This window comes from Somniosus microcephalus, unplaced genomic scaffold (assembly GCF_052327205.1).
Source record: "Somniosus microcephalus isolate GS21.2 unplaced genomic scaffold, FLI_Smic_1.0 unresolved_chr7, whole genome shotgun sequence".
Taxonomy (NCBI): Eukaryota; Metazoa; Chordata; class Chondrichthyes; order Squaliformes; family Somniosidae; genus Somniosus; species Somniosus microcephalus.
Genome location: NW_028225185.1, coordinates 38,601,844 through 38,615,315, shown reverse-complemented (window position 1 = coordinate 38,615,315; position 13,472 = coordinate 38,601,844). Strand labels below are relative to the sequence as shown.

Sequence of the window (13,472 nt, the reverse complement as noted above, 5' to 3'; positions counted from 1 at the left end):
AGTGAGGGGTGTGGGGTATATCAGAGTGTTACAGTGAGGGATGTGGAGTATATCAGTGTTAAAGTGAGGGGTGTGGGGTATATCAGTGTTACAGTGAGGGGCGTGGGGTATATCAGAGTGTTACAGTGAGGGATGTGGAGTATATCAGTGTTACAGTGAGGGGTGTGGGGTATATCAGAGTGTTACAGTGAGTGGTGTGGGGAATATCAGAGTGTTACAGTGAGGGATGTGGGCTATATTAGAGTGTTACAGTGAGGGATGTGGAGTATATCAGTTTTACAGTGAGGGGTGTGGGGTATATCAGAGTGTTACAGTGAGGGGTGTGGGGTATATCAGAGTGTTACAGTGAGGGATGTGGAGTATATCAGTGTTAAAGTGAGGGGTGTGGGTTATATCAGAGTGTTACAGTGAGGGGTGTGGGGTATATCAGTGTTACAGTGAAGCGTGTGGGGTATATCAGAGTGTGACAGTGAGGGATGTGGAGTATATCAGTGTTACAGTGAGGGGTGTGGGGTATATCAGAGTGTTACAGTGAGGGGTGTGGTGTATATCAGTGTTACAGTGAGGGGTGTGGGGTATATCAGAGTGTTACAGTGAGGGGTGTGGGGTATATCAGTGTTACAGTGAGTGTTGTGGGGTATATCAGAGTGTTACAGTGAGGGGTGTGGGGTATATCAGAGTGTTACAGTGAGGGGTGTGGGGTATATCAGTGTTACAGTGAGGGGTGTGGGGTATATCAGAGTGTTACAGTGAGGGGTGTGGGGTATATCAGAGTGTTACAGTGAGGGGTGTGGGGTATATCAGAGTGTTACAGTGAGGGATGTGGGTTATATCAGAGGGTTATAGTGAGGGTTGTGGGGTATATCAGAGTGTTACAATGAGGGGTGTGGGGTATATCAGTGTTACAGTGAGGGGTGTGGGGTATATCAGTGTGTTGCAGTGAGGGGTGTGGTGTATATTAGGGTGTTACAGTGAGGGGTGTGGGGTATATCAGAGTGTTACAGTGAGGGGTGTGGGTATATCAGAGTGTTACAGTGAGGGGAGTGGGATATATCAGAGTGTTACAGTGAGGGGTGTGGGGTATATCAGAGTGTTACAGTGAGGGGTGTGGGATATATCAGAGTGTTACATTGAGGGGTGTGGGGTATATCAGTATTTCAGTGAGGCGTGTGGGGTATATCAGAGTGTTACAGTGAGGGGTGTGTGGTATATCAGTGTTACAGTGAGGGGTGTGGGGTATATCAGTGTTACAGTGAGGGGTGTGGGGTATATGAGAGTGTTACAGTGAGGGCTGTGGGATATATCAGAGTGTTACAGTGAGGGGTGTGGGGAATATCAGAGTGTTACAGTGAGGGATGTGGGGTATATCAGAGTGTTACAGTGAGGGATGTGGAGTATATCAGTGTTACAGTGAGGGGTGTGCGGTATATCAGAGTGTTACAGTGAGGGATGTGGAGTATATCAGTGTTAAAGTGAGGGGTGTGGGGTATATCAGAGTGTTACAGTGAGGGATGTGGAGTATATCAGTGTTACAGTGAGGGGTGTGCGGTATATCAGAGTGTTACAGTGAGGGGTGTGGGGTATATCAGTGTTACAGTGAGGGGTGTGGGGTATATCAGAGTGTTACAGTGAGGGATGTGGAGTATATCAGTGTTACAGTGAGGGGTGTGGGGTATATCAGAGTGTTACACTCTGTTGCGGCTGCCTCGCCCGTGGCAGCCGCAACTAAGACTCTGGCAACCGAGTCTTACACAAGTTAGCGCCGGCGCATTAAGGTCGCGCGGCGGCCGGCCGCTTTCCCGCCGGCCGCCTGCCCGCACCTCCCTCCCCGGACTCCTCCACCCCCCCCCCGCGGAACAGATGCGTCTGGCCTGCAAGCCCGGCACTTGTCCGAGGTGCCGGGCTCATTTTTGAAAAAATCAAACGGCCAGCGATCGGGTGAAGGCAGCGCCTCCTTAACGGGAGGAGGAGGCCTGCACTTCCCCAGCCTGCCGCACCGCATCGGGTGCCGCAGCACCGGATTAGCGCCGCAATTCGGCACTCAGCGCCCATTGGGAGGCACTCACGCCCGCCAGAAGCGCCGGCAGCCGTCTGGGCGCGGCGCTACTGAATTTTTGGCGCGCGCAAGGGAATTAGCGCCGGCGCTAAATTTCCGGCGCTAAAGCCCTGGCGCGGCGTCAACTCAATTTCTAGGCCTTAGACCCATCCTCTTTCAGAGCATTCACAGTCAAACCACAAACAACACTGTCAGATCACAGTCAAATTACTATGTTCCTCAAAAAGACAGAAACAAACAACATAGAAACACAACCCAGTAAACTGTACAACACCAAAAAATCGTACAGATGGGCCAAAAACGACATGGAAAAATACCAGAAAACAATTAGCAATGCATCAACTCAAGCTCTCTTAGACACCTTTCTGGATAACATATACACTCACAATAAAGAAGGCGTAAACCGGGCAGTTAGTAAACTAAACAATATTTTTGATAATTTGGCAACAAATGCAAACTTGAAAGCTCGCAAGAACAAACCCAAAACAAAAAACTATGAAAAATGGTTTGACCGAGATTGCCATAACATGAGGAAAAAACTTAGAAAAATATCAAACCAAAAACACAGACATCCAGAAAACGAGAAACTACGCCTTACTTATTGTCAGACACTAACACAATACAGAAACACACTCAGAACCAAAAAAGAGCAATATATTAAGAATACACTCAGCTCCATGGAGGAATCCATTGATTCCAATTGTTTCTGGGAAAACTTGAAAACACGACACAAAAAACAACACGACGATTTGGCCATTCAAAATGGGGACACATGGGTAAACCACTTTGAAAAATTATACCAGAAAAACACACTAAGACCAGAGCAACACCAAATATGCAAAAAACTGGAAAAGCTAGAAATGGCCATAAAAGATAACCAAAACCCGCTGGACGCCATAATAACAGAAAAAGAACTTCTTGAAAAACTCAAGGACCTGCGACCAGGAAAAGCCTGCGGGACAGACGGCATACTAAACGAGATGATTAAACACACAGACAACAAAATGAAACTGGCTATCCTAAAACTCTTCAACTTGGTTCTGAGTGTCGGTTATTTCCCTGATATCTGGAACAAAGGACTCATAACGCCCATATACAAAAGTGGGGACAAAATCGACCCAAACAACTATCGAGGCATCTGTGTAAACAGTAACCTGGGGAAGGTATTCTGTAGCATCATAAACAAAAGACTTATAAACTTCCTTGAGGAGCACAATGTCTTGAGTAAAAGCCAAATTGGATTCCTGCCAAACTATAGAACATCCGACCATATCTTCACCCTACAGACCCTAATTGACAAACACGTTCACCATAACAAAAGCAAAATCTACGCATGCTTTGTAGATTTCCAGAAGGCTTTCGACTCCATCTGGCATGACGGTTTATTCCTGAAACTTATCGAAAGCGGGGTAGGAGGGAAAACATATGATGTAATTAAATCAATGTATACAAACAACAAATGTGCAGTTAAAATTGGAGACAAACAAACAAAATACTTCCCACAGGGGCGGGGGGTGACGCAGGGCTCGCCAATCTCACCGACACTCTTTAATATTTACATAAATGGATTGGCAAAACTACTTGAACAATCTACAGCACCCGGCCTCACCCTATATGAATCCAAGGTTAAATTCCTCCTCTATGCAGACGACCTGGTTCTGCTGTCACCTACTAAAGAGGGGCTCCAGCAGAACCTGGACCTGCTGGAGTCGTACTGCCAGACTTGGGCCCAGACAATAAATCCCCAAAAAACCAAAGTCCTTGTGTTCCAGCAAAGATCCAAACATCAGGGACCCAAAATAAATTTCACAGTAGGAACAACCAAAATTGAACAAACCACTAACTACACATACTTGGGCTTAAAAATCAGTTCTACGGGAAACTTCAAACTGGCTGTGAATGAACTGAAAGAGAAAGCAAGAAGGGCTTTCTATGCCATCAAAAAATCAATCCAAATAGAAATCCCAATTAGCATTTGGCTCAAAATTTTCAAATCAGTAATTGAACCAATTGCACTCTATGGCAGTGAAGTATGGGGACCGCTAACTCAACAAGAATTTGCAAAATGGGACAAACACCCAATTGAGATCCTACATGCAGAATTCTGTAAAAGTATCCTCCGGACTCAAAGGAAAACAGTAAACAATGCATGCAGGGCGGAACTAGGCCAATATCCATTAATAATCACTATCCAAAAAAGAGCCACCAAATTTTGGAATCACCTACAAATGAGCAATCCCCAATGCTATCACTACGACGCCCTGAAATGCCAAGAACTGACCATAAAGAAGAATACCCTCAGTCAACTAGTCCTGGGACTCAGTGAAGTAACTACTAACAATACTAACAATAACCAGCACCAGGACAGTGACAGGGTAACACAAAGAATTCGACCCAACACAATCGTCGCTAAGCAAAAGGAAAAATATCTGACATATTGGGCAGAAACAACAAAAACCCAAAGCAAACTCAATTGCTACTTGGCCCTAAACAGACAATACAACATAGCTGATTACCTGACCATGGTATAGGATAACAAACTGAGAAGAACCTTGACAAGGTACAGACTTAGCGAACATAGCCTAGCGATCGAAAAAGGCAGACACAGGCAGACCAGGCTACCAAGAGAAGACAGGATATGCTCTCACTGCAGTCAGGGAGTAGTGGAGACAGAGATGCACTTCCTCACAGCCTGCGGAAAATATCAGGGCATCAGGGAGAATTTCTACCAAAAATTCTCACAAATATGCCCTGATTTCAGAAATCTGAATGACAACCAAAAACTCCCATACCTACTGGGAGAGGAGAGAAGCTGTATAACACTGGCGGCACACTATGTTACAGCTTGCCATGAACAGAGGGACAACCAGTAAACTAAGAAAAGAATATATATAAACAATGCGAATGTATATTTATACACTCAGGGATATACCTGTTTATACACTGTATAAATAGAACTGCGTTTATGTGCTAAACCATAAATGTATTTTGATGCTTTGGCAACATAAGATGTAACTTATCATGCCAATAAAGCGATTTGAATTGTGAATTGTGAATTGTGTGGGGTATATCAGAGTGTTACAGTGAGGGGTGTGGGGTATATCAGTGTTACAGTGAGTGGTGTGGGGTATATCAGAGTGACAGTGAGGGGTGTGGGGTATATCACAGTGTTACAGTGAGGGGTGTGGGGTATATCAGTGTTACAGTGAGTGGTGTGGGGTATATCAGAGTGTTACAGTGAGTGGTGTGGGGTATATCAGAGTGTTACAGTGAGGGGTGTGGGGTATATCAGAGTGTTACAGTGAGGGGTGTGTGGTATATCAGAGTGACAGTGAGGGGTGTGGGGTATATCAGAGTGTTACAGTGAGGGGTGTGGGGTATATCAGAGTGTTACAGTGAGGGGTGTGTGGTATATCAGAGTGACAGTGAGGGGTGTGGGGTATATCACAGTGTTACAGTGAGGGGTGTGTGGTATATCAGAGTGACAGTGAGGGGTGTGGGGTATATCACAGTGTTACAGTGAGGGGTGTGGGGTATATCAGAGTGTTACAGTGAGGGGTGTGGGGTATGTCAGAGTGTTACAGTGAGGGGTGTGGGGTATATCAGAGTGACAGTGAGGGGTGTGGGGTATATCACAGTGTTACAGTGAGGGGTGTGGGGTATATCACAGTGTTACAGTGAGGGGTGTGGGGTATATCAATGTGTTACAGTTAGGGGTGTCAGGTATATCAGCGTGTTACAGTGAGGGGAGTGGGTATATCAGAGTGAACCTGTCACCCACAGGGAGATCGTATTCCTGGCACCCTCTGTATGTCACACGCCTCCCTGCAACACTCTGTGATGTTCTCTCAAGTCACTGCACCATCTAGTCAACAACCCCACCTCGCCTCGTTTTAGGCTTGTCTCAACCGACACCTACTGTCACACTTGTCGGCCCCACTGATGGATGTTTTGTCGTCGGGAATTGTCTCCCTCGATTGGTCGAGCCGACATAAATGAACTACGCCGAAACGCACAGCTAGGCAACGGCCCCTCTGCTCCGTGCCGGTGTTCCTGCTCCACACGAGCCTCCTCCCGCCCCCTCTTCATCTCACCCCATCACCATATCCTTCTATTCCTTTCTCCCTCGTGTGTTTATCCAGCTTCCCCCTTAAATGCATCGACGCTATTCGCCTCGACCACTCGCTGTGGTAGCGAGTTCCACATTCTCACCACTCTCTGGGGAAAGAAGTTTCTCCTGAATTCCCGATTGGATTTATTAGCGACTCTCTTCTATTGATGGCCCCTAGTTCTGGTCTCCCCCACAAGTGGAGACATCTTCTCTACGTCTACCCTATCGAAACCCCTTCATAATCTTACAGACCTCGATCAGGTCACCCCTCAGCCTTCTCTTTTCTACAGAAACGAGTCCTGGCCTGTTCAGTCTTTCCTGACAGTTGTAGCTTAGAAGGCTTTGCAATGACAGCCTGTTCCTCACAGGGAGCTAAGGGTTAGCAAAGGAATTGTTGAGGTTGGCACAGAGCATGTTGCTCAGTTGCCGCGACGACTCGAAATGAAAACCAGCTGTTTTCCTTCATTCTGCGAATCGAACATAAATCCTCTGACAGCTCTCGGAGTACAGTCACATTGAACCCCTCTCCGCCTCCACCACCCCTCTACCACTCGCTCTTCGCCCCTCCGACAGTGCGGCACTCCCTCAGTACCGCCCCTCCGACAGTGCGGCGCTCCCTCAGTACCGCCCCTCCGACAGTGCGGCGCTCCCTCAGTACTGCCCCTCCGACAGTGCGGCGCTCCCTCAGTACCGCCCCTCCGACAGTGCGGCGCTACCTCAGCACTGCCCCTCCGACAGTGCAGCGCTCCCTCAGTACCGCCCCTCCGACAGTGCGGCGCTCCCTCAGTACTGCCCCTCCGACAGTGCGGCGCTCCCTCAGTACTGCCCCTCCGACAGTGCGGCGCTCCCTCAGTACTGCCCCTCCGACAGTGCAGCGCTCCCTCAGTACCGCCCCTCTGACAGTGCAGCGCTCCCTCAGTACCGCCCCTCTGACAGTGCGGCGCTCCCTCAGTACTGCCCCTCCGACAGTGCGGTGCTCCCTCAGTACCGCCCCTCCGACAGTGCGGCGCTCCCTCAGTACCGCCCCTCCGACAGTGCGGCGCTCCCTCAGTACTGCCCCTCCGACAGTGCGGCGCTCCCTCAGTACTGCCCCTCCGACAGTGCGGCGCTCCCTCAGTACCGCCCCTCTGACAGTGCGGCGCTCCCCCAATACTGCCCCTCCGACAGTGCGGCGCTCCCTCAGTACTGCCCCTCCGACGACAGTGCGGGGCTCGGACCAACGGCCTTCTGACTCAGAAATGAAAGTGCGACCCACAGAGCCATGGGTGACAGTAAGGGCATTAAGGGTTACAGAACCAAGGCGGATAACTGGAGTTGAGGTGCTGATTCGCCACGATCTCCTTGAATGAATCGAGGGCCCGAATGGTCTCCTCCTGTTCCTTATGTTCCCAAAACCCTTTTGCTCTCAGCCTGCTGACTGCACACAAATCCAGCACAAACACGCAGGCCGAGAGGTCCTGGGCTGCGTCTGTCAGTCGGGAATGAGTCATGCTTGGCATGTGCCGAGGCCTGGGAAAACAGGCCCTGCTTGCTGTTCACCAGCTCCAAGCCGGAATATTCACAACATACATCAATGATTTGGACGAGGGAACCAAGTGTAACATTTCCAAGTTTGCTGACAACACCAAACTAGGCGGGATTGTTAGTTGTGAGGAGGATGCAAAGAGGCTTCAAGGAGATTTAGACAAGTTGAGTGAGTGGGCAAATACATGGCAGATGCAGTATAACGTGGCTAAATGTGAAGTTATCCACTTCGGTAGGAAAAACAGAAAGGCGGAGTATTATTTAAATGGTGATAGATTGGCAAATGCTGGTGTACGAAGGGACCTGGGTGTCCTTGTACACCAGTCACTGAAAGCAAACATGCAGGTGCAGCAAGCAGTTAGGAAGGCAAATGGTATGTTGGCCTTCATTGCAAGAGGATTTGAGTACAGGAGCAAGGATGTCTTACTACAGTTATACAGGGCCTTGGTGAGACCACACCTGGAGTACTGTGTGCAGTTTTGGTCTCCTTACCTAAGAAAGGATATACTTGTCACAGAGGGAGTGCAGCGAAGGTTCACCAGACTGATTCCTGGGATGGCAGGACTGTCGTATGAGGAGAGATTGGGGCGACTAGGCCTGTATTCACTAGAGTTTAGAAGAATGAGAGGGGATCTCATTGAAATGTATAAAATTCTGACCGGGCTCGACAGACTGGGTGCAGGGAGGATGTTTCCCCTGGCTGGGGGGGGTCTAGAACGAGGGGTCACAGTCTCAGGATACGGGGTAGGACATTTAGGACTGAGATGAGGAGAAATTTCTTCACATAGAGGGTGGTGAACCTGTGGAATTCTCTACCACAGAAGGCTGTGGAGGCCAAGGCACTGAATCTATTTAAGAAGGAGATAGATAGATTTCTAGACACAAAAGGCATCAAGGGGTATGGGGACAGAGCGGGAATATGGTATTGAGATAGAGGATCAGCCATGATCATATTGAATGGCGGAGCAGGCTCGAGGGGCTGAATGGGCCTCCTCCAGTTGCGACGTTCCTAACTTTGGATGTACATATCCCGTTATCCTGCCCTTGGAACATCCCAAAGCGTCCGGCCGCCAGCGCGTTGCTTCCGAAGCGCAGGCACTGTTGGCGTGTGGTTAGCGCACAGCAGGATCCCACAAGCACAAGAAACAGGAGCTGGAGTCGGCCATTCGGCCCCTCGAGCCTGCTCCGCCATTCAATAAGATCATGGCTGATCATCGACCTCAACTCCACTCTCCCGCCCCGATCCCTCGATTCCCCTCAAGTCCAAAAATCTTTCGATCTCAGCCTTGAATAGACTCAACGGCTGAGCCTCCACAGCCCTCTGGGGCAGAGAATTCCAAAGATTCACCGCCCTCCGAGTGAAGAAATTCCTCCTCATCTCAGTCCTAAATGGCCGACCCCTTATCCTGAGACTGTGACCCCTGGTTCTAGACTCTCCAGCCAGGGGGAAACAGCCTCTCAGCATCGACCCTGTCAATCCCCCCCTCAGAATCTTACATGTTTCGATGAGATCACCTCTCATTCTTCTAAACTCCAGAGAATATCGGCCCAATCTATTCAATCTCTCCTCATAGGACAGTCCCTCTCCTCCCAGGAATCAGTCTCGTGAACCTTTGTTGCACTCCCTCTAAGGCAAATATGTCCTTCCTCAGAGCAGGTCAGAGGCTGGGTATTCTGCCGAGTGTGTCTCACCTCCTGACTCCCCAAAGCCTTTCCACCATCTACAAGGCACAAGTCAGGAGTGTGATGAAATACTCTCCACTTGCCTGGATGAGTTGCAGCTCCGACAACACTCGAGAAGCTCGACACCATCCAGGACAAAGCAGCCCGCTTGATCGACACCCCGTCCACCACCTTAAACATTCACTCCCTCCACCACCGGCGCACCGTGGCTGCAGTGTGGACCATCTACAAGATGCACTGCAGCAACTCACCAAGGCTTCTTCGGCAGCACCTCCCAAACCCGCCACCTCTTCCACCTAGAAGGACAAGGGCAGCAGGCGCACGGGAACACCACCACCTCCAAGTTCCCCTCCGAGTCACACACACCATCCTGACTTGGAAATATATCGGCCGTTCCTTCATCGTCGCTGGGTCAAAATCCTGGAACTCCCTCCCTAACAGCGCTGTGGGAGCACCTTCACCACACGGACTGCAGCGGTTCAAGAAGGAGGCTCACCACCACCTTCTCAAGGGTGATTAGGGATGGGCAATAAATGCTGGGCCTTGCCAGCGACGCCCACATCCCATAAGCGAATTTAAAAAAAGCTAAGGAGACCAAAACTGTGCACAGTACTCCAGGTGTGGTCTCACCAAGGCCCTGTCCAATTGTAGCGAGACTTCCTCACTCTTATACTCCAACCCCCTTGCAATAAAGACCAACACTCCATCTGCCCTCCAGCCATGAGGTGAATGCCTGTTCCGCTGGGGTTTTTTTTGGGTGTTTGGATGAGCGAGGGATGTTGGTCCCATGACTCCCGCTTCGCTCTCCGCCTCCATTTCCAGTGGGATCGTGGCGGAGAATCCAGCCCATAACTGACAGGGCAAGATCGGGAAAGGAAGAAAAGTGACAGAGAGAGAGAGAGAGAGAGAGGGAGAAAGACGGAGGGGAAGGAAGGCAGAGGGACTGAACGTGAGAGGAAAGAGTGAAGAAGGAGGGGAATGTGAGAGGGAGGAGCAAATGAGGGGGCTAAAGAGAGAGAATGAGAAAGGAGAGAAAGGGAGAGTGTGAGAGATCAAGGGACAGCGTGAGAGAGAGAGAGAGAGAGAGAAAGGATAGCGAGAGAGAGAGTGTGCGAGAGAGAGAGAGAGAAAGGATAGCGAGAGAGTGTGCGAGAGAGAGAGTGTGCGAGAGAGAGAGAGAAAGGATAGCGAGAGAGAGAGTGTGCGAGAGAGAGAGAGAGAAAGGATAGCGAGAGAGAGAGTGTGCGAGAGAGAGAGAGAGAAAGGATAGCGAGAGAGAGAGAGAGAGAAAGGATAGCGAGAGAGTGTGCGAGAGAGAGAGAGAGAAAGGATAGCGAGAGAGAGAGTGTGCGAGAGAGAGAGAGAGAAAGGATAGCGAGAGAGTGTGCGAGAGAGAGAGAGAGAAAGGATAGCGAGAGAGAGAGTGTGCGAGAGAGAGAGAGAGAAAGGATAGCGAGAGAGAGAGTGTGCGAGAGAGAGAGAGAGAAAGGATAGCGAGAGAGTGTGCGAGAGAGAGAGAGAGAGAGAAAGGATAGCGAGAGAGAGAGTGTGCGAGAGAGAGAGAGAGAAAGGATAGCGAGAGAGAGAGTGTGCGAGAGAGAGAGAGAGAGAGAAAGGATAGCGAGAGAGTGTGCGAGAGAGAGAGAGAGAAAGGATAGGGAGAGAGAGAGTGTGCGAGAGAGAGAGAGAGAAAGGATAGCGAGAGAGAGTGTGCGAGAGAGAGAGAGAGAGAGAAAGGATAGCGAGAGAGAGAGTGTGCGAGAGAGAGAGAGAGAGAGAAAGGATAGCGAGAGAGTGTGCGAGAGAGAGAGAGAGAGAGAAAGGATAGCGAGAGAGAGAGTGTGCGAGAGAGAGAGAGAGAGAGAAAGGATAGCGAGAGAGTGTGCGAGAGAGAGAGAGAGAGAGAAAGGATAGCGAGAGAGAGAGTGTGCGAGAGAGAGAGAGAGAAAGGATAGCGAGAGAGAGAGTGTGCGAGAGAGAGAGAGAGAGAGAAAGGATAGCGAGAGAGTGTGCGAGAGAGAGAGAGAGAAAGGATAGCGAGAGAGAGAGTGTGCGAGAGAGAGAGAGAGATTGGTCAAAATTGGAGACAAACGCACCGATTTCTTCACCCAGAGAAGAGGCGTCCGGCAGGGCTGCAATTTGAGCCCGACCCTGTTCAACATATACATAAATGAATCAGCAGACATGCTGGAGCAAAGCGAGTCACCAGGTCTCCGTCTCCTGGATGGAGAAGTGAAATCCCTGTTCTATGCGGACGACCTGGTTCTGCTGTCTCCCACAGAACAGGGATTACAGCAACAACTAGACCTACTCGACAAATACTGCCAAAATTGGGCTCTAACAGTAAATCTAAAGAAAACCAACATCATGATTTTTCAAAAAAGGCCCAGATGTCAGGAAAACAAATACCAGTTTACCCTCAGTGATGCCACTATAGGACACACTATGAGCTACACCTACCTTGGTCTAACTATTACAGCATCAGGGAGCTTCAGCATAGCAGTGAATGCACTAAAAGAAAAAGCCCGAAGAGCCCTATATGCAATAAAAAGAAAATTCTACAACATCCAAATCCCAATCAAAATCTGGCTCAAAATATTTGACAGCATAATCCTGCCCATTGCACTGTACGGTAGTGAAGTATGGGGCCCGCTAAATCACCAAAGCTACACTAAATGGGAAAAACACACAATAGAAGCCCTACATGCAGAATTCTGCCGAAGCATCCTTCGCACCCAAAGAAAAACGCCAACAAATGCATGCAGAGCCGAACTAGGCAGATACCCACTGATAATAAACATCCAAAAACGAGCACTAAACTTCCTAAATCACCTCAAATCTAGCTCCCCAGACACCCTTCATTTCAAAGCCTTTCAGACCCAAGAGCTAAACCCAGAAAAGAGTCCCCTGAGTCAGCTGCTACTGAAACTAAGTACTCAGCCGGACCCTGACCAGCCCCAGACCAACACAGCCGTCCAAACACCAATCCGAGTGAACCAAATCGTTAAAAAATGCAAAGAAACCTACCTGGAACATTGGAACAAAATAACCGAAAGCCAAAGCAGATTAGAATGTTACCGGGCCCTAAAAAGAGAATATAAACTGGCAGACTACCTCACGACCATCAGAGACACAAAACAGAGACAGACCCTCACCAGGTACAGACTAAGCGACCACCAACTGGAAATTGAAAAAGGCAGATACAAGAAATCCTGGCAGCCTAGAGAGAATAGAATATGCGATCAATGTCTGGCCGGCGAGGTTGAAACAGAAATGCATTTCCTCCTAAAATGCGAAAAATTCAACACATCAAGAAACATATTATTCAACAAGCTAAGCCAAACAACCCCAGATTTCAAGGAATTGGATGATCTGTCAAAATTGAGATTAGTCCTAGGAGAAGGAGACAGACCATACCTTGGGGCCAAATATGTAACAACATGTCACAACCTGAGGACTGTTTAAAATTAAGACTGTTTAAAATTAATATTGAACGTACCAAATGAAGTAGAAAGACTGTTTAAAATTAATATTGTTTCAAAGTAATATTGTATGTTCCCAACAAATGTCAAATCGATTGACACCTACAGAATGTTGGAAAACTGTACCTTTTTGCTATGTAAGCTTTGGCAATATGGTTCTCTGTAAACTTTCATGCCAATAAAGCATTTGAATTGAATTGAATTGAATTGAGAGAAAGGATAGCGAGAGAGAGAGTGTGCGAGAGAGAGAGAGAGAAAGGATAGCGAGAGAGAGAGTGTGCCAGAGAGAGAGAGAGAAAGGATAGCGAGAGAGTGTGCGAGAGAGAGAGAGAGAAAGGATAGCGAGAGAGAGAGTGTGCCAGAGAGAGAGAGAGAAAGGATAGCGAGAGAGTGTGCGAGAGAGAGAGAGAGAGAGAAAGGATAGCGAGAGAGTGTGCGAGAGAGAGAGAGAGAGAGAAAGGATAGCGAGAGAGAGTGTGTGCGAGAGAGAGAAAAGGAGAGAAAGGGAGAGAGTGAGAGAGAGAGAAAAGGAGAGAAAGAGAGAGTGAGAACGGGAGAGTGCGAGATAGCAAGGGAGAGTTAGTGGGCGAGCAGGAGAAAGAGAGAGAGAAAGGAG

General features: G+C 48.8%; 1 protein-coding gene across 1 annotated transcript in view; it reads right to left on the bottom strand.

Annotated features, from left to right (window-relative positions):
• Window positions 1–7,657, bottom strand: part of LOC147086816 (extracellular matrix protein 2-like) — a 197,942-nt gene extending 190,285 nt beyond the window's left edge. Inside the window, exon 1 of the mRNA XM_085978326.1 lies at window positions 7,586–7,657. Coding sequence (XP_085834452.1) covers window positions 7,586–7,657 — 72 coding nt within the window. The remainder of the gene's footprint in view (window positions 1–7,585) is intronic.
• Window positions 7,658–13,472: the final 5,815 nt, after the last annotated feature.